The sequence below is a fragment of the Phocoena phocoena genome, chromosome 16 (genome assembly GCF_963924675.1).
Source record: "Phocoena phocoena chromosome 16, mPhoPho1.1, whole genome shotgun sequence".
Taxonomy (NCBI): domain Eukaryota; kingdom Metazoa; phylum Chordata; class Mammalia; order Artiodactyla; family Phocoenidae; genus Phocoena; species Phocoena phocoena.
This window is the reverse complement of record NC_089234.1, coordinates 22,329,099-22,354,230: the sequence shown is the minus strand read 5'-3', so window position 1 is coordinate 22,354,230 and position 25,132 is coordinate 22,329,099. Positions and strand designations below refer to the sequence as shown.

Below are 25,132 nucleotides of genomic sequence, written 5' to 3'. Positions count from 1 at the left end.
GCTCATTCCCAGATGGATGCTGAAGAATGGATTGACTGATATGTAAAAACAGAGAGTGTTTGTAAGCCTCAGTAACTAAAACCCGTTAGAGGAACGCCAGCACAGATCAAATTCTTCATTAAATAGTGATGTGAGAGGAGCCCGGTGTAATACTCCACACTCTAGAAAACACCATGGAAGCTACAAAGCACATTTATGAAGACCTCTGATGATATGAGTGTTTGACAAAGAGTGAGATGGCTGTAAACAGGAATCCACTGCTGACACTATGTTGGAACTGCCATTTTATAGTGGCCAACCAAGTCCTTGCAGCACAGGACAACACCAGTCTATGATAAAAGGCAGTTGCACATGCCCCATCTTCTGCTCCTAGCTCTCCTAGCATCACTTCCAAGAGGTACTACTATTGCTGAATGCTGAGGCTGCCACAGCAGATCAGCTGGGAGTGTTTCCTGGCTGTCTGGTTTGAAGCATTCCCTATGTGCTTCTATTCAGTTTCAAAACTGTGCTCTGGACATAATCCCAAGATATCTAGATATCGGCACAATTGCAAAATATAGACTCAACCTCCTTCCCTTGCCTATTCGGAGATGCTTTTCAATAGCACAGGCATCTCTCCAGATATGCAGACCTCGGGCTTCTCTGGGAGCAAAGGCAACAGTAAACTTGGATGCTTTGACCTGAAGGGAGAACATTCACAACAGTAAGGAGGGTAGTCCATGGGGTTTTATGATTTCACCAGAAAACTCAGGTCTGACAAGGCCAGTGATGCCAGGAAGACCAGGCTATGGACCCACCAAATAATTTGATCGGATGCGTATTTCGCCTTCGCTCTGATGAAATACAGATGGCTTGAACCTTCTTTGAGGACTATGATGCTTGGAACTTGCCTAACTAAATATCCAAATACTTCTGGATCTAATGCTCAGACCAAGAATTTCCTATTGGAGCATCACAAAATGGTTTAATCCTTCACTTACAAATAAGCTGTAGCACCACGTGTTTAAATGAACAGCAAATTTCCAAATTTCATTTTTATATCTTCTGTACTTGTCTGGCTTAGCATGGAACAGAACACCATGAGTCAGGAGGAACACTTGGCTTGTGTAAGTAGACAAATGACCATAAGCAAAGGCCTCCTTACTTCATCTGGACGTTGTGGTACCGAGAGGTCAGAACCTTGATCCATTGTGCTTTCAAAACCCTTTTTAGGTGGTAAAGGGCGTTGCTATACTGTTACCGCTATATGGTGTCTTCAGGAATCACCCCAGCAGCCTTTGGCAGGAAAACTATGGGGCTGCCCAATGACGTAAATTGTATAAATGTTTTTGAATGACTTTAAAAAAAATCACTCTAAAAGTAAACATTCAGGTATGTCATAAGAACAAGTTACATTTTGAAAGAAAGAGTAGTAGGAAGATTCCTTTAGGAATAAACCTACAATGAGTTTCTCCTATTACTAAAATATGTAATAGAAATATGTTGACCTTATTAGAAGAAAGAAAAACAAAGAGAGAAAAGCCATGATGAATTCTTCGACAAAACTGTAGAACATGCATAAAACTTGGAAGAAGAAAATTCAAATTGCTCATAATCGTACCACCCAGAGATCACATTGCTACACTGGTGAATACCATATTAACCAATAATAATGTGCGTGCGTGTGCACACGCGTGCACACACGCACACACAATAACAACGGCAATACTGAAATTATTACACTGTTTTATGCTCTGCTGTCAACATTTTAAATAGCTTTCAGAATTTTTATACCCAGCATCCCTTGGTGGACTTAATTGAGTCATGAGATCCTGTCTATGAAATGGACATTTGATTTCTTGCCCTGGATGTCACTTCATCACTTTTCCAAGTTATTAAGTTGTTATGAGATGTAAGTGACTTTACAGAGATCTATAGAAATCCACATCTCTATATGTGGAAGAGGTGCCCTAAAGAAGGCAGGTGGTGACCTGAGAGTTAGAAGACCTGGTTGAATGCTGCTTGAAATGCATTTTACAATTGGACCTCAGTTTCTTTAGCTATAAAGATGGGCAGATGATGATGATCCTAGTTGTCATTTCTAGGCCAGGTAAACTGTCATTTTCATAATTCTATTATTCTTGTAATTGGCATTATTGGACATGCACACATATTCCAACATTCCTCCAGGCTGCTGAAATAATCTCCGCTCTTTGGCGAAGATGCAGAACTTATCCAAGTACTATTGTCATGTGATGGAGACTTCCCATTGCACGTGAAAGGTGGGTTACACAGCGGTATGAGCTGGTAAGACAGAGAGCCATGGAATAATGAATGGCAAAGTGCAAAGCCAGAAACCTGAGGAAGTTACACACTTGGGCAAGAACTGTGTGGTTTGGTGAAGCCCTGATTCAAGGGGCGGTGGACACTGGTGTTGGGAGGGCCTGAAGCAGATAGGTTGAAAGATTGAAAATCCAAACTGAAGACCATTTCATGACTCCTGCCCTTGGGATATTTACTGTACTGGATGTCTCACTAACGAGCCAAGTATCTCTCTTTGCTTGTCAAGGCAGACTGAAGTTCTTTGCAAACATCTATTCTCTGAAACCCTAAAGAATAGAAATACACCAATGCCTGTGGACCAGTATTGAGGAGAGAGAACAGTAGAGCCTTAGAGAGAGCTGCTAACCTGAATACAACCTGAACTTCAGGCATCAGCCCTCTTAAAGACAACCTACATTGCCTGCCTCATTTCCTTCTTTCCTTTTTAATCCGGAGCAACAAGGGGGAAGAAAGGAAGGGCTCAATTACCTTGCTAGAGTCAAAGAGAATAAAGCTGAACAGAGTAAGGAATAATATATGCATGAGAAAGGCTCTTAAATCTCCATGGCTCACTGAAATCAGCTCCCATTCCTTTGTGTGGAAGAATAAAACAGCTGAACCTTCTGAGTTGGATCTGGGCTGGAAAGTGACACCTGCCTGGACTTAACACTTCCTGCTAACTCTTTATGCCAACTCTTTCTGCAGATGAAAAAGTAGATCAGATTCCTTTATCAGTTCAACAGATAAGTGTCTCGCAGACACAAAAAAATTATCAAAAGTCAACTTCTCTATCATCCGATGGCTGGCAGCATCCTGCAGTATTTATGAAGTGCTATTACATTGTGGTTACTTTTATGTGGCTATAAGTCTTTCAATGTATGTGAAATTACAGCTCATTGAAATCCATTTAATGAGGACACAGCCTTCACGTTTCAGAGTTAAATCTCACAGAAGAAGTTATAATCATAAATTTTAAGTTCCAGTCTTTGTATGTAAATTGAAGTATTAAAACAATGACATATGGATCAAAGTTTTTAATTTTAGTCCCTTGCCTCAGATTTAATTTAAAAGTCTTAAATTATGCAGCGAATTGCATCTCTTTATTCTTACAGCTATTTAAAACAGATTTAATTATTTCCCATAACATGCAGACACTACTTCTGCCTAGCAGTCCTCTCAAATGAATGCCTTCCAAATCAGTTTTGTTGAGTTCTTAAGACTGCCATCCATCCTGTGCCTTCAGGTTCTCTCATTGGATTTCTCTAGAAAGCCGAGTTATCACATTGAAAGTCTATAGACTCACTAGGTGCTCATTAGTGGTTCAGAGGACATCCATCTTAAGCAAATCTTCAGACAGAGATGCTACCTCTCATTGCTGGGGTCTCACTGCAAAACACCATCGATTGGCTTCCTAAAATTCAGGTGTCGTAAAATGTAAAATGTTCGGCTTCTTAAACACAACTTCATGGATTCCTCCTCTCCCTTCTTGGTTGGTTCCTGGATCAATGTTCTTTGTCCTTAAGAAAACAGTGATGCATAGTGTGAGTGTGAGTGTGTGTGTGCATGTGTGTGTGTTCTTGGATCTGCCATAATGAGTGAGTCTGGGATGGAAGCAAGACTGGCTCCTTTGCCTTGTTGCTTCTAATCAAGATTCTTTTATTATGGTAAATTTGGAGAGAATCCTCAAAGCAGTAGGGATGGGGTTCCCGACAAGGGAGCTTTTCATCAACTTCAATAGAATTATGCGGTTCTCTGAGTAACCAAGCTGTAGGATTTTGAAGGACTTGTGTTATGATGTCATTGTGTCACCTAGATGTGGGGGTGGGCTCACAGGCTATTTACAAAAAGGGATTCCATTTCCTGCATTTGTCAAATCTGCAAAATTTTGGCTCACGCACATCCTATCGTACGTGGAGTTACAAGTTGGCATCAGTGTACTTAGCCTTTGATTATCTTCAGTCAATAAGAAGTTCTCTTCTTTGCTCTGGTTTTAGCAAGGTTTTCATTGATATTCTTATGTCAGAATTAGGACATGCACTAGAACAGAATAAAGGAAGGGATTTGGATTTCAGATGAAGACTTTAACATGTTTGGGATGTTATTCAAATTTTAAGAGTCTTTTTCCTTTTAAGTTTAGACTTTATCTCTACACTCCTTGGGGAAGCCTATCCAAATCCACACACATTTATTGAGTTCCTATCACTATTGTAGGCATGGTAAGCAGAGATGCTAGAGCCGCAACCAGGCAGGATATGATTCCTATCTTAATAATATCGATCATTTATTGAGAGATGCCAAAAAAGGATGACTGCTATTATAGATCAGTAACATAGATATCTGTAATAATCTAATGTAGATCATTATTATAATTTAATTAAGTAAATTAATTTTCTTTTTGTTTTGAATGAATACAAAATATTTAGTATTTTCCATTTTGTGTGTTTAGATTTTTACTTAAAACTTGATACAGCAGAGGTCCTAGTTAACCCAAAAACATGTAGTTCCACAAGCTGAAATATGTCTACTCATAAATGAAAAGTACATGACATAAAATTGGAACTCAGTAAAATATTTGTTGAAGAACAAATAAACACACATATCTAACTAGTTGGTGGAACGGTTCAGTCCTCAGGTCTCTAATGCTTTAGTTGATATGCATAGGAGATGGAGCCTACATGGAGGGGTTTGTATGTAAATAACTGGGGACAAAGAAAGGCGGGGGGGGGGGGGGTTGCATCAGTCCCCAGTCCAACCTAGCCTCGCAGACAGAAGATAAGTCTAGAGGAGAAACTTGAACGAGCAATAAACCATGAGACACAGGAGCAAGATCTTTGGTGCCCAAATGATAAAATATTATACTGGCTTGGAGAGTCTTCTGCCCACATCTCATTAATCACACTACGGTGTCGTATCAAAATGTAGCAGGGACTTCTTGGTCCCTTTGGCACCTGGAGGACTTGCTGCTTTAGGGGAATCAGAAGCATGGTATTAATATCCCTATAGTTATAAAGAACTGGCACTAGGTATGGGGGTAAATCAGATACTCCATTCAAAGTAAATTCAGGAGCAACAAATTCAAATGAGAAGTGAACTCATAGAAATTTTAAGGAGGATGTAGAGAACCCATGTATTACCAGTGGCACATGTCAGGAGTTTTTGTTTGTTTGGGTTTTACATTTAATTTAGCAATATTATAACCTAATTCATAACCTAAGACTCAGGAGAAGTTTGGTATACATGGATGTTAAAGTCCTTGAGTACTGCGTTCATATCCTATGTTTTCCAACATTCTTTAGAGTGGATAAAACAGCACTAGATACACTGTAGCCATTCAATAAATTGCAAAGAGAAGGATTTGGCCTCTCTCTTTGCTGAAATGGTTTTCAACAAGCTGATCTCAAGCCATGAATATTCTCAGAAAATCCAGGAGGAAACTCTTGATTTACATGTTGACGAGTGTCTAAGAATACAGCAGCAGCCACAGCGCCAACTGGTTTGGGCGTAGGTAATTTTGCCTGTTCTTTCTACCCCTTGATCTTTGTTACTCCTGCCAAGCGTCTCTAGAGAGCCTTAGGAAATACATGAAGTTCTTTGCCAGAAAATGGTTGTTTCTGCCATAGAGAAGCAGTAGAAAGGCAGGAGAACATAGATCCTGGATTTGACTCCTGGCTCCATGACTTAGTAGCTGTGTGATCTTAGGTGAGTTACTCTGCCTTTCTGTGCTTCGGCTGTGCCATCTATAAAATGATAATGATAATATCAATACTTACTCGCATAGGGCTGCAGTGGGATCTAAATGAGACAATCCATGAAAGACTCATAGACTGGACCATAGTTAGTGCTCAGTCAATGTTGGACATCTGAACCATTATCGTGTCAAGTTTCAGTGCTCCTCAGCTTCTCTGAGACACTCTGTTGTCCTGTATTCTGCACTGTTTATCACACACCTCAGCCATGCCTACGTATATAATCCAGAGATTAATAGAGAAACTGAGGTTGTTTCTGTAAGGCGAGCTTGTGACTCATTAGCACAGGATCTCACAATCAAATGTGGGGTCTCCAGGGCCTCTTGACATGGGGACAGTCCTTAGGGCTTGGTGCTTTGTACTAGGAGGCAAGAGCATCAAGGGGCCAATTCTGACAGGTGCAGGCAGCAGACTCATCCCTGCTGCTGTAGCTTTGCCCATTCGAGTGGAATGAACTCACTCGTTATCTTTTTCCCCCTTTTTGTGCCCAGAAGGCATGAATTTATACAACTTAGAACCAGATTCCCCAATCTGTTCCCACATCACCCAGCCAAGTTTGAGACGCCTGATCATCTTGGTGACATGGAAAGCAACACTGAACAGATGAGAGCCTGGCCTCTGTCCCTGGAGGCTGTACAGAGGTTGGAGCTGACCAGGCCTGATTTCTTGTTTCAGATCTCGCTCTACTGTATTCTTCAAAATGAAATAAAAATCTAAATTCTGAATCCTGCTCCAGCATTGACATCTGCTGCTTCAAAAGATGTTGTTCTTCTGAGTATCATAACGAGGTTCCTTATGTCTCTGGGAAAGGTACCTTCACCTTCATCACAGGATATAGGATTGGCCTGGAAAATGAATCCCTGCCTAACAGTTTTCTTTTTCCTTATTGTTTAATGACCTAAATACTAAGTGTTTTATTTGAATTTCTAAAGTGATTTTTAAGTAAGCTTTTTGTGGAATACAGTACACATAAAAATATGCACATCGTTAAATACACAACTTGAATTTTACAAAGTGAATGTATTTATTAATCACCAAGAAATTGAAAATTGCTAACACCACCAAAATGCTCCCTTCCACTCCCCCTTCAAAGGTGATAATTATTCTCATGTCTATCACCGTCAATCAGTTTTGCCTATTTTTTGCAGATTAACTAAGTAGGCTCACATAATATGCATTTTTTTCAGTCTGATTTCTTTAGCTCAATATTAGCTGTGAGATTCACTCACATTTCTGTGTGTAGCAGTAGCTTGCTGCTTTTCATCGTTGTATGGTATTCCATTTTATATGTGTACTGGCATTTCTTCATGCTGATGTTGATCAACATCAGTAATTATATCTTTATTTTCTATAACTTCCAAACGCTTACTGCCTCCTATTGATGACTGCTGTGGGGTTAAATTTTATATCTTATCCCATATTCATAAACATATTAATCATATCTCAGGCAACTGTTCTTTCCTCTGTTGCTTTTTTCCTGTTCTTGGTCCTGTTTCTTGATATCTCTGTAATTATTTAAACAACCCAACTTTTATACGCAAAAAACAAGGAAGGCCTCTGATGTACGTTATTTTCCTAAAGAGGATTTGTTATAGCTTCTGACGGACATTTAAAATGGGGGGAAATCACTCTAACCCTTCAAATGTCAGTTGTGATTTCAGGGTGTAGAGAGTCTGGTCTAATTCTGTTTTGTCCTTCCTCCTAGCATAGAGCTTTCCAGGAGTCTCCAGAACCTAGTCTTGGATTGTTCACCAGGGCTTTCCTCTTGATAGTCCCTAACCTCAACTTTTTTATCTCCCCCAAATGTAATACTTCTAAAACCTATGTTTGACTTCACATCCTCTTAACTGACTACTTTCTATTTTGTCTGTATCCCTCAGATATTGTCAAGTAACTCAAGGGAACAAAAGACACAGAATATTCTATGACTTCTCTATGCTTTCCTTCTTTCTGTGTTTTGACATCGTCAGTCCCAGCTGACTTGGTAACCCTGAAATCCAACCTCTATCTTCCCAGGCTTGTAAGTCCACCAACAGATGTTTAGCCAACACTTTCCACCTCACCTTCTGAAAGGTGAGAATCTGAAAATCTGACCTCTTATGCAGTATGATGTATGAATTGGCAAGGTTCTTGAGGGGAAATACAGCATAAATGTCAGACTCATCACAATGAATTTCCCATCTCTCAAGAAAAGAACTGTAGCTTCTCAAATCCTCTTTCTCCTTCTTTGTGTATGTCTGCCTCTCTCTTTCCTACTCTCTCTCTCTCACTCTTGCTCTAAATAATACATATATATCTGGTTTGCAGCAAGCTAGTCTGTCATAGCCTCAGGCAGAAGTCCCCATAGATTTATTTCTGTGAAATGCAAGCAACTCCAATTGGTCTAAATTGGCCCATCTCTTTCTAGTTCCAACTGAAGAACTTTGGGGAGCATTAGTATTTAGAAAACTGAGTATGGTTAAAAGGCACTTATTAAGGGGATAGTAGAAAAGAGTACTAGGTTAGAGTAGTGGTTTTGTAAGTGGTCCTTGAACTAAAAGCAACAGCATCACCAGAGCCAGGGTTGCAAACTCATTTAGTTCACAGTTTTTTCTACAGGAATTAAAATACTAAGTATTTTGAGTAAACCTGACAATGTAATCCTAACTGCTTCATCTTTTCCCCTTCAAGTCACACTCTAGAACCTCTCAGACTGGTCTATCCCTCTTGATGTTGCCCTTGTTTCCTTCTTTTTTTTTTTTTTTTTTTCTTGAAGCATGATACATAACCTACCACCTTGTTAGAAATGCATACTCCTGGGTCCTACCTCAACCTACTGCATCAGAATCTTTGGCGACGGAGCCCAGGAAACTGTTTTAACATGCCCACCAGGTAATTCCTATGCATATTAAAGGCTGAGAGCCACTGGGCTATCAGAAGAGGATGGGGTAAGTCAATGTTGTATATCTTCATCCTGGTGTCATTATGAACTTTTAAAATCCCATTGTATTCACAAGGCCTAGCACAGTGTTGGCCATATTTTAGGTATTCAGAAAACATGGTTGAAGGTAGCAATATCTGATTTAACAATTGAGATAATTTTATGAAAGTGTTTATCCTTTAGAGATCATCTTCCTCATTTACAAGATGACAAACACACCTGTGTACATTCTAAAATACATAACATAAATGTCATCTTATCCTACCATCTAAATACTCATAAATTTCAGACAATCATAATTTGGCAAATAATAATTGATGCTTATAATATCCCTGAGGTGTTATTAAAAAATAAACCTATTAATTGTCAAAGAAATTATACTCAATTATGTTTAGATTGGCCTTGATGCTATATGTATGACCAGTATGTTGCCTTTAGAAAGAAAAGCCAAGACTTCAGGTTAACAGAAGAAGACAGCATTAGCAGCTTTTAGGTTAGTTCAGTATGTATGTGTGTTAAGTTATTATAGGCATATCATTGATGTATTCTGAGAAAACATTTTGCTAAAAGTGCCAACACGGCAAGGTTAAATCCAAAGAGAATCCCTAGCAAGTGAGAGATTCAGTGAGAGAAGAACAACTTACAATGAAATAAAAATAATTGAAGAAATGTGTCAGAGAAAGTGAAATGATAACAACAACGTAAACCAAGGAACTAAAAGTAGAATAAAAATTTTAAACAAAATTTAAAATTAAAAAAAATATATATATATATATGTAAACCAAGACAAAAAGACATGTAAAGGGAGCCATGACTCCTTAGGAAAAATCACTGGCTCTAGAAGGTAGAGGGGAGACGGGCCTTGGCCCTACCTCTTCCAGCTGCACCACGAGAGTAACATTGTGCCCTTGTTCCGCTGTCAGCTTTCCATCAGCGGTGACGATCCGGAGCCCCCGCGGGGCCTTCCCTGGGCACTTCTGTGGTTTGGCCGTGTACTGTTCTCTCACCCCATCAGTGCAGTTATTGGAAACCACCTTTCTATACCTAAATGGAAAAAAAGAAGGTCAAATTGTAATCCAGCTCATGATAATTTGGATCACTCCCAACTTTTAAAATAAATTTTTATTTATTTATTTTTGGCTGTGTTGGGTCTTCGTTTCTGTGTGAGGGCTTTCTCTAGTTGCGGCGAGTGGGGGCCACTCTTCATTGTGGTGCGTGGGCCTCTCACTGTCGTGGCCTCTCCTGTTGCAGAGCATAGGCTCCAGACGCGCAGGCTCAGCAGCTGTGGCTCGCGGGCCCAGGTGCTCCGCGGCATGTGGGATCTTCCCAGACCAGGGTTCGAACCCGTGTCCTCTGCATTGGCAGGCAGATTCTCAACCACTGCACCACCAGGGAAGCCCCACTCCCAACTTTTGAAGCTGAACCTTCTGCTTAGCCTTGAGGGCTATCAATAACTACCTTTCCTGTTGCTCTGAAGATTACAGTTTATTCATAGAAAGTACCCAACAGAGAGCCAAATCATCATACGAACACACTGTATCTATTATTAACATTTTAATTTACTGCTTTTATTTATTTAATCGATGAATCAAATCAATTCACTTTGGAGCTGTGGGAAATGCATAGCAGCAGTAGAAGACATGGTCCTTCCTTGCCCTCAATAAATTTATAATCTAGCTGAAAAGATGTACATGGATAATCTAGGAGATACTTCAAAGGCTATATAATTAAGGGTTAGAATGAGTAATAGATATCGCAAAGGAATGTGTAGTTCGGAGAAAGAATAGATTCTTACGCGTTATATGCCTCAACATTAGATACCATACAAGATGCTGTACTAATGGTACAGAGCAGAAAGTTGGCTAAATTTGATAGTTTTTAGTCAATATCTCATGAGGAGTTATACTGTCTAAACAGTTGAAACCTCACATTAAGGAGACTTCAGTCTACAGATAAGTAAATCCTTCCAACTGTTTTGCTTTTTTCTTCTTGTTTTAGCTTTAATAAGAAAAAAAAAAGAAAAAGAATTATCCTACAAATGTATCCTAGACAATTGATCAGATGCATAGTACATTAGAATCTGTGGGTTTTAAATAATTAACCTTTAAGACTTCTGAGGTTCAGTGTTATCTATTCATCATCTTTTTTTGTGTGGAGTCCACAGCAACAGCTTTGTGTATTCATATATTTGATTTCTCAAGTCTACCTGCTTGAAGTTATTGGTAGAGCTCAAAATGGAAGCAATCAAAGCCCAAGGTCTTTCCATTCTTCTAGACCAGGAGTTGACAAAACTTTTTACATAAAGTGCCAGGGAGTAAATGTTTCAGCTTTGTAGGTTATATAGTTTTTATCACAAGTACTTAGCTCTTTGGTTGTAACACAAAAGTGGACATAGTGCACGAAAGAATGATTGCATCTGGATTCTAATAAAACTTTATTTACGAAATCTGGTAGTGTGCAGGCCTGCAGACTATTATTTTCCAAACCCTTCAAATCTAGCCAAAGTCCTTTCTCTGTCCCTAAATCTCAAGAATGACTACCTAAAAGCAAGGTTGAGAAAATAAAATTAAATACTGTCTGGGAAAGTGCTTTGAACACTGTGGATCACTGCAAGGCCAGTTATTAATATTAAGCTCACCTCACAGGGCAGTTCTAAGGATGAAATGGATTAATGTACACAGAACACTTAAAACGCCCCTGACAATTAGCAAGTGCTTATGAAATGCTGTCAATTATTTTTATTTAACATCATTATTTATCCTACCTGTTCACAACCTTCATGGATTCCACTTTCTTTAGGACAAGTCAAAAATCCTCTGATCTTGCGAAAGAAGCCTTTGTTTTACTTTTCTGGACTCTTTCTTCCCAACTAGCTCATTCTGCCAAAATTCTCTTTTCCACCCTCTTGAAAGTACTTCCTTTCTTTTGTTCTTTCTGCTTCCATGTCCTCCTGTATGCCTTATCAGCTGCCTAAAACTTACCCACACTTTATTTTATTTTTTGAATTTTATTTTATTTTTTTATATAGCAGGTTCTTATTAGTTATCCATTTTACATATATAAGTGTATATATGTCAATCTCAATCTCCCAATTCATCACACCACTACTCACCCCCCCTGCTGCTTTCCCCCTTGGTGTCCATATGTTTGCTCTCTACATCTGTGTCTCAATTTCTGCCCTGAAAACCGGTTCATCTGTACTATTTTTCTAGGTTCCACATATATGCATTAATGTACGATATTTGTTTTTCTCTTTCTGACTTACTTCACTCTGTATGACAGTCTCTAGATTCATCCATGTCTCTACAAATGACACAATTTCGTTCCTTTTTATGGCTGAGTAATATTCCATTGTATATATGTACCACATCTTCTTTATCCATTTGTCCTTCAGTTGGCATTTAGGTTGCTTCCAGGACCTGGCTATTGTAAATAGTGCTGCAAGGAACATTGGGGTGCATGTCTCTTTTTGAATTATGGTTTTCTCTGGGTATATGCCCAGTAGTGGGATTGCTGGGTCATATGGTAGTTCAATTTTTAGTTTTTTTTTTTTTTTTTTGGTACACGGGTCTCTCACTGTTGTGGCCTCGCCCGTTGCGGAGCACAGGCTAGGGACATGCAGGCTCAGCAGCCATAGGTCACAGGCCTAGCCACTCCACGGCATGTGGGATCTTCCCAGACAGGGACACGAATCCGCGTCCCCTGCATCGGCAGGCAGACTCTCAACCACTGCACCACCAGGGAAGCCCCAATTTTTAGTTTTTTAAAGAACCTCCATACTGTTCTCCATAGTGGCTGTATCAATTTACATTCCCACCAACAGTGCAAGAGGGTTCCCTTTCCCCCATACCCTCTCCAACATTTGTTGTTTGTAGATTTTCTGATGATGGCCATTCTAACTGGTATGAGGGGATACCTCATTGTAGTTTTGATTTGCATTTCTCTAATAATTAGTGATGTTGAGCAGCTTTTCATGTGCTTCTTGGTCATCTGTATGTCTTCTTTGGAGAAATGTCTGTTTAGGTCTTCTGCCCATTTTTGGATTGGGTTGCTTGTTTTTTTTAATATTGAGCTGAATGAGCTGTTTATATACTTGGGAGATTAATCCTTTGTCTGCTGATTCATTTGCAAATATTTTCTCCCATTCTGAGGGTTGTCTTTTCATATTGTTTGCAGTTTCCTTTGCTGAGCAAAAGCTTTTAAGTTTCATTAGGTCCTATTTATTTTTGTTCTCATTTCCATTACTCTAGGAGGTGGGTCAAAAAAGATCTTGCTGTGATTTATGTCAAAGAGTGTTCTTCCTATGTTTTCCTCTAAGAGTTTTATAGTGTCCGGTCTTACATTTAGGTCTCTAATCCATTTTGAGTTTATTTTTGTGTATGGTGTTAGGGAGTGTTCTAATTTCATTCTTTTACATGTAGCTATCGAGTTTTCCCAGCACCACTTATTGAAGAGACTGTCTTTTCTCCATTGTATACCCTTGCCTCCTTTGTCATAGACTAGTTCACCATAGGTGCGTGGGTTTATCTCTGGGCTTTCTATCATGTTCCATTGAGCTATATTTGTTTTTATGCCAGTACCATACTGTCTTGATTACTGTAGCTTTGTAGTATAGTCTGAAGTCAGGAAGTCTGATTCTTCCAGCTCTATTTTTTCCCCTCTAGACTGCTTTGGCTATTCGGTGCCTTCTGTGTCTCCATACAAATTTTAAGATTTTTTTGTTCTAGTTCTGTAAAAAATGCCATTGATAATTTGATAGGGATTGCAATGAATCCGTAGATTGCTTTGGGTAGTAGAGTCATTTTCACAATATTGATTCTTCCAATCCAAGAACATGGTATATCTCTCCACCTATTTGTATCATCTTTAATTTCTTTCATCAGTGTCTTATAGTTTTCTGCATACAGTTCTTTAGTCTCCCTAGGTAGGTTTATTCTTAGGTATTTTATTCTTTTGGTTACAATGGTAAATGGGAGTGTTTCCTTAATTTTTCTTTCAGATTTTTCATCATTAGTGTATAGAAATGCAAGAGACTTCTGTGCAATAATTTTGTATCCTGCAACTTTACCAAATTCATTGATTAGCTCTAGAAGTCTTCTGGTGGCATCTTTAGGATTCTCTATGTATAGTATCATGTCATCTGCAAACAGTGACAGGTTTACTTCTTCTTTTACAATTTTTTATTTCTTTTTCTTCTCTGATTACCATGGCTAGGACTTCCAGAACTACGTTGAATAATAGTGGTGAGTGGACATCCTTGTCTTGTTCCTGATCTTAGAGGAAATGCTTTCAGTTTTTCACCATTGAGAATGATGTTTGCTGTGGGTTTGTCATGTATGGCCTTTATTATGTTGAGGTAGGTTCCCTCTATGCCCATTTTCTGGAGAGTTTGTATCACAAGTGGGTGTTGATTTTTGTCGAAAGCTTTTTCTGCATCTATTGAGATGATCATATGGTTTTTATTCTTCAGTTTGTTAATATGGTGTATCACATTGATTGATTTGTGTATATTGAAGAATCCTTGCATCCCTGGGATAAATCTCACTTGATCATGCGGTATGATCCTTTTAATGTGTTGTTGGATTCTGTTTGCTAGCATTTTGTTGAGGATTTTTGCAACTATGTTCATCAGTGATATTGGTCTGTAGTTTTCTTTCTTTGTGACATCTTTGTCTGGCTTTGGTATCAGGGTGATGGTGGCCTCGTAGAATGAGTCTGGGAGTGTTCCTCCCTCTGCTATATTTTGGAAGAGTTTGAGAAGGAGAGGTGTTAATTCTTCTCTAAATGTTTGAGAGAATTCGCCTGTGAAGCCACCTGGTCCTGGGCTTTTTTTTGTTGGAAGATTTTTAATTGTCTCAATTTCAGTGCCTGCGATTTGTCTGTTTATATTTTCTATTTCTTCCTAGTTCAGTCTCGGAAGGTTGTGCTTTTCTAAGAATTTGTCCATTTCTTCCAGGGTGCCCATTTTATTGGCATATAGTTGCTTGCAGTAATCTCTCATGATCCTTTGTATTTCTGCAGTGTCAGTTGTTACTTCTCCTTTTTCATTTCTAATTCTATTGATTTGAGTCTTCTCCCTTTTTTTCTTGATGAGTCTGGCTAATGGTTTATCTACCTTGTTTATCTTCTCAAAGAACTAGCTTTTAGTTTTATTGATCTTTGCTATTGTTTTCTTTGTTTCTAGTTCATTTATTTCTTCTCTGGCCTTTATGATTTCTTTCCTTCTGCTAATTTTGGGTTTTGTTTGTTCTTCTTTCTCTGGTTTTTTAGGTGTAAGGTTAGATTGTTTATTTGAGATTTTTCTTGTTTCTTGAGGTAGGCTTGTATTGCTATAAACTTCCCTCTTAGAGCTGCTTTTGCTGCATCTCATAGGTTTTTGGATCATGGTGTTTTCATTGTCATTTGTCTCTAGGGATTTTTTGATTTCCTCTCTGATTTCTTCAGTGATCTCTTGGCTATTTAGTAATGTATAGTCTAGCCTCCATGTGTCTGTGTTTTTTACGTTTTTTTCCCTGTAACTGATTTCTAATCTCATAGTGTTGTAGTCAGAAGAGATGCCTGATATGATTTCAATTTTCTTAAATTTACTTAGGCTTGATTTGTGACCCAAGATGTGATCTATCCTGGAGAATGTTCCATGTGCACTTGAGAAGAAAGTGTAATCTGCTGTTTTTTGGATGGAATGTCCTATAAATATCAATTAAATCTATCTGGTCTATTGTGTCATTTAAAGCTTGTGTTTCCTTATTAATTTTCTGTTTGGATCATCTGTCCATTGGTGTAAGTGAGGTGTTAAAGTTCCCCACTATTATTGTGTTACTGTCGATTTCCTCTTTTATAGGTGTTAGCAGTTGCCTTATGTATTGAGGTGCTCCAACGTTGGGTGCATATATATTTAGAATTGTTATATCATCTTGGACTGATCCCTTGATCATTATGTAGTGTCCTTCCTTGTCTTTTGCAACATTCTTTATCTTAAAGTCTATTTTATCTGATATGAGTATCACTCCTCCAGCTTTCTTTTGATTTCCATTTGCATGGAATATCTTTCTCTATCCTCTCACTTTCAGTCTGTATGTGTCCATAGGTCTGAAGTGGGTCTGTTGTAGACAGCATACATATGGGGGGTTTTTTTGTATCCATTCAGCGAGCCTGTGTCTTTTGGTTGGAGCATTTAATCCATTCATGTTTAAGATAATTATTGATATGTATGTCCCTATTATCATTTTCTTAACTGTTTTGGATTTGTTTTTGTAGGTCCTGTTCTTCTCTTGTGTTTCCTACTTAGAGAAGTTCCTTTAGCACTTGTTGTAGAGCTTGTTTGGTGGTGCTGAATTCTCTTTGCTTTTGCTTGTCTGTAACGGTTTTCTGTATTGAATCTGAATGAGATCCTTGCCCGGTAGAGTAATCGTTGTTGTAGGTTCTTCCCTTTCATCACTTTAAATATGTTATGCCACTCCCTTCTGGCTTGTAGAGTTTCTGCTGAGAAATCAGCTGTTAACCTTATGGGAGTTCCCTTGTATGTTATTTGTCGTTTTTCCCTTGCTGCTTTCAATAATTTTTCTCTGTCTTTAATTTTTTCCAATTTGATTACTAAGTGTCTTGGTGTGTTTTCCTTGGGTTTATCCTGTATGGGACTCTGTGCATTTCCTGGATTTGGGTGGCTATTTCCTTTCCCATGTTAGGGAAGTTTTCAACTATAATCTCTTCAAATATTTTTTCAGGTTCTTTCTCTCTCTCTTCTCCTTCTGGGACCCCCTATAATGTGAATGCTGTTGCCTTTAATGTTGTCCCAGAGGTCTCCTAGGCTGTCTTCATTTCTTTTCATTCTTTCTTCTTTATTCTTTTCCGCAGCAGCGAATTCCACCATTCTGTCTTCCAGGTCACTTATCCGTTCTTCTGCCTCTGTTATTCTGCCATTGATTCCTTCTAGTGTATTTTTCATTTCAGTTATTGTATTGTTCATCTGTTTGTTTGTTCTTAAATTCTTCTAGGTGTTGTTAAACATTTCTTGCATTTTCTCTGTCTTTGCCTCCATTCTTTTTTCTGAGGTCCTGGATCATCTTCAGTATCATTATTCTGAATTCTTTTTCTGGAAGGTTGCCTATCTCCACTTCTTTTAGTTGTTCTTCTGGGGCTTTATCTTGTTCCTTTATCTGGTACATAGCCCTTGCCTTTTCATCCTGTCTATCTCTCTGTGAATGTGGTTTTTGTTCCACAGGCTGCAGGATTGTAGTTTTTCTTGCTTCTGCTGTCTGTCCTCTGGTGGATGAGGCTATCTAAGATGCTTGAGCAAGTTTCCTGATGGGAGGGACTGGTATTGGGTAGAGCTGGCTGTTGCTCTGGTGGGCAGAGCTCAGTAAAACTTTAATCCACTTGTCTGCTGATGGTTGGGGCTGGGTTTACTCCCTGTTGGTTGTTTGGCCTGAGGCTACCCAACACTGGAGCCTACCTGGGCTCTTTGATGGGGCTAATGGCGGACTATGGGAGGGCTCAAGCCAAGGCGTACTTCCCAGAAGTTCTGCTGTCAGTGCCCTTGTCATCACGGTGAGACACAGCCACCCCCCACCTCTGCAGGAGACCCTCCAACACTAGCAGGTAGGTCTAGTTCACTCTCCTATAGGGTCACTGCTCCTTCCCCTGGGTCCCGATGTGAACACTACTTTGTGTGTGCCCTCCAAAAGTGGAGTCTTTGTTTCCCCCAGTCCTCTCGAAGTCCTGCAATCAAATCCTGCTAGCCTTCAAAGTCTGATTCTCTAGGAATTCCTCCTCCCATTGCCGGACGTGCAGGTTGGGAAGCCTGACGTGGGGCTCAGAACCTTCACTCCAGTGGGTGGACTTCTGTGGTATAAGTGTTCTCCAGTTTGTGAGTCACCCACCCAGCAGTTATGGGATTTGATTTTATTGTGATTGTGCCCCTCCTACCATCTCATTGTGGCTTCTCCTTTGTCTTTGGATGTGGGGTATCTTTTTTGGTGAGTTCCAGTCTCTTCCTTTCAACGATTGGTCAGCAGTTAGTTGTGATTCTGGTGCTCTCACAAGAGGGAGTGAGAGCATATCCTTCTACTCTGCCATCTTGAACCAATCTCCCTTAACCACACTTTAAGTGGCAGCTTACCTCCTGTCTTTTCCTGACTATGATAGTAAAATCATAAGAAGTTCATATTTAGAGAGGGCTTAATATGTTCTAGTCATTGTACTAAGTTCTTAACATGATTTGCCTTCAGAATATCCCTAATAACGAAGGTATTATTATTCCCAATATACAGATGAAATTAAGATTCATAGAACTTAACTAGTTTTCTCAAGACCACACAGTTAGGACCCTAGATAATTTGTTTCTAGAATATATGTACTCTTTACCACTGTACTCTACTGCCTCTTTAACTGGAGTGAGATATGTCCTCTAAGCTCTTACAGGAATCCTATGGTTTACTTGATAGGAGTCATTTATGCCTTTTATGATTTTCTTCCCGTGTGACTGTGAACTTTAAGCTCCTAGAGAGCATCCTTGTGCCCCAGACATGCAAGGCTGCTAATCAGGAGGTTCACACTGGGATGACTGCACGAGGTTAAATGTGGAAATATCTGCCTAACAGTTGGGTCTTACCACTGCCCGAAACCCTTCAAGCATCTCACCCACCAACCCAGCCATGCTGACCCCTATCCTTGGAGTCCCTGCTTCTCCTGGCAATCCAGAAGCAAATGGGTTAATACCTAGAACACCAGGAAACCTCCCAAACCCTGCTCCCGCACTAAGATCCCTACTCATTCTGATAGGTCATTGTCCTATCTGAGCATCTTGAACATCACCCCATCTGGTATTTTGAAAAGTCCATTGTAGATGCTTATGACTGTACGCTGATGTGAAAGAAAATAAGCGCAGATAGGAAAGAAGAAAAATACCGTACAGACACTGGAGAATGGTGACATTCTGTTACCAGCAATGGTAGCAGAAAATGACCAGCAATGTCACACGGTAATTATGGCATCCCAGTGAGTTAAACTCACTGCGTGTATCAGAAACGTGCATCAGAAATTCCCTGCGTGTTTCAGAGGCAAGGCACTATGCAAATTAAAGGCAGCTTATAATTTTTAATCACTTAGCATCCAAGCACACCTGTGACTCTATCTTGGTGAGCAGCTATGAAGGCATGGGCCCACCATCACCAGTGGAATCATCAGCTAGAGAACATTCCTTTTGTTTGTCACTGTTCTGACCAATCATCGCCACAGGCTTTCCTGAATCCTGCAGCAGCAGGAGTCCTGCTTAAACCCAAAGCACAAATCCATCCCTCTGGGATTCTGCCACAGAGAAGACTGTTGCTAATTTTTTTAAAATGCTCATTAAAAACCATTCTGAAACCATTTTATTTCCTGGATGAAAATGGCATCACATTAGCCCTACCAGACCAGTCCCCGAAATTTAGAAGAAAACTGTGCAGAAATACAGAGTTCATTTACTCAAGTAAGCACACACCTGCATTACAGAATGGTTCAATTTTCATCCCAGCAGCAATCCCTGGGTCTGAGTTACATAAATGAATAATACATTTAGTATGTTATTAAATGGGGCTGCTTACCTCTGTAATAACAAGGCAACTTATGATTATGTTGGACCTAAGCTCTGAATATTACTGGGATGCATTTAGTTAGTAAAACATTCTTCAATCTGCCAAGAATAAAACTGCTTTGTAATGGCAAGGGAATCTTTGTACAATTACTGAAAGGAAACATTCTGCAAATATACCTTTGATATTACCGACCGTTCATCTGTAGATAGTGTCTTGTTACTTCAACAACCCCAGTTTCAGCTTCTCTCTTCCTTCCTTTCTTGATACTCCTCTGTCACCTTTTCCTTTTTACCCCTACCCTCTTTGATCTTCCTGCTGGCTGCCTGCCAGTCTTAAAAAAAAGAGGAAGGCCATAGTTTTTCTTTGTCAGAGTAAAACTGGAAGAAACATTGGAAGTCTTCATATCCTGTGATTTTGCTATTCAGCAGTTCTTTTTTTAATTTATGATTTTGTACAGATGTTTATGGTACAGATGTTTGATATAGATGTTTATGACTATTCAGTGTATGCTAAGTTGACAATATAGTCTAGTTTAGTCAATCACAACCCTGTATGTGATGTCAAGACCCTGACCCCAGAAATTATGGTTTACTTGAGAATTCTGGGCATCAGTGTGTTTTGTTTTTAAGTTCCCCTGGTGATTCTAGTGTGCAGCCAGGATTAAAGATCACTGCCCTGGTGGTTCAAACTAGTGTTGTGGAACCAAATAGTCTGAGTTTAAATGCAGGCTCTCACTCATTAGATACACTTGGGCAATTTACCCAGACTCTAATGTTTGGGTTCTCTGCATGTAAAATAGGGATAATTACAGAATCTTTTCCTAAAGTTCTTGGGAGGATTAAATGAGATAATGCATTCAAAAGGACTTAGCATCGAACCTGGCATGTTGTAAGATCTTAATAAATGTTAAAATATCAAAAGGTAGTAAAAAGTCAGTATTTAAGGTTTTAAATATTAGCTTGCTCTTATACAGCAAGTTCCCTGAAAATAGAAGCCATGCTCTTACTGCCAAGATTATCTTAAGATCAAATCAGACCACATCAATTCCTTCCTTAAAATCATTCAAAACTGCCTATGGCTTACCCATAAAGGGTAAAGTTCAGGTTTAAAGGAGAGCTCCATGATCTGTCCTCAATGCATTTTTTTTTCAGCTTTAGCTCTTCCCACTTCCTGACATGCTTCCTGAGCTCCGGCCAGGTTGAAGTCTACATGTCTTCTTCTGCCTGTGTTGTTCATTCTGCCTGGGATGGTCTTTACTGTGTCAAGCTTCTATTCATTCATTAAAAATCAGTGTAGAGGGTTTCCCTGGTGGCGCAGTGGTTGAGAGTCCGCCTGCCGATGCAGGGGACACGGGTTCGTGCCCCGGTCCGGGAAGATCCCACATGCCGCGGAGTGGCTGGGCCCATGAGCCGTGGCCGCTGAGCCTGTGCGCCCGGAGCCTGTGCTCCACAACGGGAGAGGCCGCAACAGTGAGAGGCCTGCGTACCGCAAAAAACAACAACAACAACAAAAAAAAATCAGTGTAGAAATTACGTTTTCCTATGATGTCTCCTCTTTTTTCACAGTAGTTGTTACATGTAATGACCAAGAAAGAGCTAGAACTCTAGGTTTTATTATAGCCAAGGTAGGTCTTGTTGTCACTGAGCTCTGTTGACCCTCATTTGTGCACACAAGAAAAATTTAAATAGTTTAATTTCTTGGCTTGTACTATGTGTCTTTGTTTTCAAGGGAAAACCACCTTGTTGCAATGACACTTAACTTGAAATGAGAAATGGGGCAAGCCCTGGGGACAGAGAAGGGAGCTGGTTCTGGGGACAGTGTATGGCTAGCACTTAAAATCTTTCTAGATCCAATGTGCTCATATTTCAACAATAATCCTATGTAGCGGCCATAACCCCAACATTCAGAAAGAATGGGGTTCCATGGCTGACTAAGCAGGTTCTCCAAGTTTCTCTCCTCAAGGCAATAGCTCTCAGGACGTTCCCCTTAAACTGAGTAAGCAAGCCTTGGGATTAGGGGACTCTACTCAGACAGAAGACTAGGTTGAGGAGAGAAAACTTCTCTTGCATTAAGCAGGATGGAAGCACGAGTCATTTAATTTGAACAGTAAATAGAATGTAACTTCATTCTGAACACCAACTTGATGAAGTGAGACGTATGGCCACGTTAAACTAAATGACAGCATCAAAAATCACGAGAATGGCTCATGGAATCCACTGCTAGAGTCAACTAGTTGTACGACAAATTTATAGAAGGAAAATTTCCCTACTTTTAAGCCTCTGCAGTCCGGGGAATCCTAATACTGAATCATTTCAAATTGGTCATGAACATGTCAGAACCTAAAGGGATCTCAAAGACCATCCAACAGAATCCCTCTGTTCGCACATAAGAAAAAAAAGAGATGCAGTTTAGAGGGCTTGCTAAGCTCACACAGGGGGCAAGTAGTGGTTATGGGCCTTGGGACTGAGTTTGGAACTCTCCTGCCATAATGCCATACCACGCGGATGAGGGGCGCTATTGTCAATACCATTGATGTGGGCAAGGACAGCGATGTGAGGAACCAGATCTCCACATACACCTTCTTAATTACAACCCTAATGCTATCCCATAACAATATGGGAAAATGCATCTAAGAAAGATACTCTGAAAAATCAACTTTGTAGCAACAGTTATGGAGCGTTTGCTGTGCGACTGCATGGGTGAGTTCCAAGAAAACAGTTACTTGGGCCCTTGCAGTGCTGGGTCTATAAACAATGCAAGTGATTTCCTTCCTGTGGACTTGAAACACATGCACCACTTTTAGGACCAGTTATTCTCTGTGATGCACAGTGACGAATCTTGCTGAATAAATCAGACTGAACAGCAAGATTCCTGTCAGGATCAGAAATGGGATCACTTGGGAAATGACCACAGCCCCCAAGAGACCCTGGAAATAGCAACCCCAGAGCGCAGTGCCAGGATAACCAAGGTCTAAATGTTTTCATAGCTGATGTAGAAAGGAATATGTTTCTAGAAAGCATTTTTATTTATTTGTTTTTTTAACACCTTTATTAGAGTATAATTGCTTTACAGTGGTGTGTTAGTTTCTGCTTTATATAGAAAGCATTTTTAAAACATTCTAAATGTATGTTGACAGTATGGAGATTGCTATTTTGCTATACTTTATGTGTATATATTTTTTCCTGGACCCACTAAGTATTTTTATATAGATACTGAATTAATGCTATTTCAAAATCTTTTTTTTTTAACTTCCTGAGTAAATATTCCCATTGAATATTGAGAAACTAGCCCTGAGGATCAATAAGAACTGTCAGTGTACATTTACATTCTTTCGGGAGGGATTAATGGCTCCTCTAAATAAACTCCACAGACAAAAACTTCTACACCCACTTTTTTATAAACACATCTAGAAATCTCTCTGGCTTAACAGCAAAAAGAAATCTGCCCCTTGAGAAGATTATCTTGGCTTCTTAGAATAAACCAGCCCAATGTCTACTTTATTTTATAGCTACAGAATCTTTTACGGTTGGCATGAAACAAGCAACATCCTAGTGAATTTAGCAACTTAAATTTGTATCATGTTCCCTGGATCCAAAACAGCATCAACAAGATTTAACCATATATAAGTACAACTAAATAAGCTTGGGCTTCTGTATGTGCAAACTGAGATATTTATAGTCATCGATGGAGAAACAGAGGAATGAATTTGAGGTTATTTCAGCACTAAATGCCAGAGGATATACAAATGGATACTGATTTCATGTTATTTGAAGAAAAGGGACTCGTTCACTAATCAGGTACATGTGTTATCTGCCTTGAGTGGTACTGGGGGCCGACGTGTGTTTCAAGGTACAGTGGTTATTAATTATGTGACGTTATGAGCCTACACAAGCTATTATTTCAGTTTTACCGATGACCAAACAAGGGCTTAGGTTAAATGTGTCCTAGATCTCAGTACTGTCATGACTATTAAGTATGAAGTAAATGTCTGGACTACAGATACACAATAAAAGGAAGTTTCCCCACCCTTTTTACCTTCACTCCAGAGGACCCCTTCACTCCAAAAGTCCAGAGGCTGGTGATGGCATCTGCATTTTGTAAAGTGACTACTATCTGCTAGGCACTATGCTTCATATACAGTATCATATTTAATCAACCTCCAAAAGCAAACAGCAAAATGTCATAGGTTACGAAACTAAATCTCAAAGAAAGGAAGTCACTTGCTAAAGACAAATGGCAGAGATTGGATTAAGACTCTTAATTTGTTTCATTCTAAAATAACTCTGTTTTTCACCAAACAACACATCCCCGCTTTGAGTTCACTCTGTACCCACAACAGGCTGAGGCCCCATTACCAGCCTCCTTGCTTTCCATGGAATGGCTTGTGGAAGGCATGAAGGAAAGGGTGAAAAGAGGCAGGGAGAACGTGGTTAGAAGCATGCTCACACGCTGTCCTGTGGTGTGGACACTGGAGACTTGAGACCACTGGGCCAAGCCCTAAGGACTGGTGGCTACAGCCACCTAGAGGGACATTCTGTACCTGTTTCAATACTTACTCCAACTCTCTTTGCTAAGAACTGAAAAGACTTTGCTAAGAACTGAAACAAAAACTGCATACCTGTTCACGTCTACACAGTGAAGCTGGTAACAATTTTGGTATCTCCTTGAAATAGCATTTCTATTGGGAATAATCATAACCAATGCTAGAATGTTTCCATCACAGTGAAGTGAGTGAACCTGAGAACACTGTTTATATATCCAGGGTAATAAACTAACTGTGAGAGCAACCATAACCATTTACAAAGTGAGGTCTTAACAAAAAAAAAAAAAAAAAAAGGAAGGTTTACCTACATGCTTTCAAGTAAACTCGCAGAAAGGTGCTACTGGCAGATTTGCTTGTTAAGCTTGATTGAGAAGGGACGATTGTTTAGTAGACCTGTTCAGCTCAAGCTCTGATTGCATGGCTGCAGTCTGTGCCCTGCTGTAAGAGACTGGGTGAGGGAAGTGAGGTGCCTGGTGAGTGAAATCTACGGAGGCAAGAACTCTCAAACCAACCCTGCCCTTGTGATTCCTCTGCACTTCATCCCAGCCTGAAGCTAATACAGATTCTGTGCTGACAACCCGAGATGCTCGTGGATGGCTTAAAACAGGCATTGGAGGGACTCAAAATGGGGCCCAATGGCTCCTTAATTCTATAGACTTCCAGGCACAAACGTCAGGGCTTGTCCTTGAGAAAACTACCAGCATGGCCTTTTCACCTGGATCATCTCTTGTTCCTTTGCCTACAATAACCTGCTTCACACCTTCTTAGTTTGGGAAATCCTGCTTGCCCTTCCTCTCAGTGTTTCCTTACAGAATCCATTGGTGTCCGTGTTTTACAGGAGGATGGCAGTTAATATAACTGAATCTCTCATGTGTGGGACTCACAGGCAGTGCGTGGGCAGGAAGCTGGTGTTTCAACCCTTAATGGGGGAGATATTTGGCAATGCCTGGATACTCAACTCTAAGAAGTAATCAGCTGACTGGGTGGAATTTGCTTTAGGAGCTATCAGAAAGACCTTCAATTGCCAAAGAGACTCTAATTATTGTTG

The 25,132-nt window shown here is 39.8% G+C and overlaps 1 protein-coding gene across 4 annotated transcripts in view; it reads right to left on the bottom strand.

Moving 5' to 3' along the window:
• SORCS1 (sortilin related VPS10 domain containing receptor 1) overlaps positions 1–25,132 on the bottom strand; it is a 573,760-nt gene that overhangs the window by 71,465 nt on the left and 477,163 nt on the right. For all 4 annotated transcript variants that reach the window (XM_065894238.1, XM_065894235.1, XM_065894236.1 and 1 more), the window contains exon 18: positions 9,840–10,011. In XM_065894238.1, the coding sequence (XP_065750310.1) occupies positions 9,840–10,011 (172 nt within the window). The remainder of the gene's footprint in view (positions 1–9,839; positions 10,012–25,132) is intronic.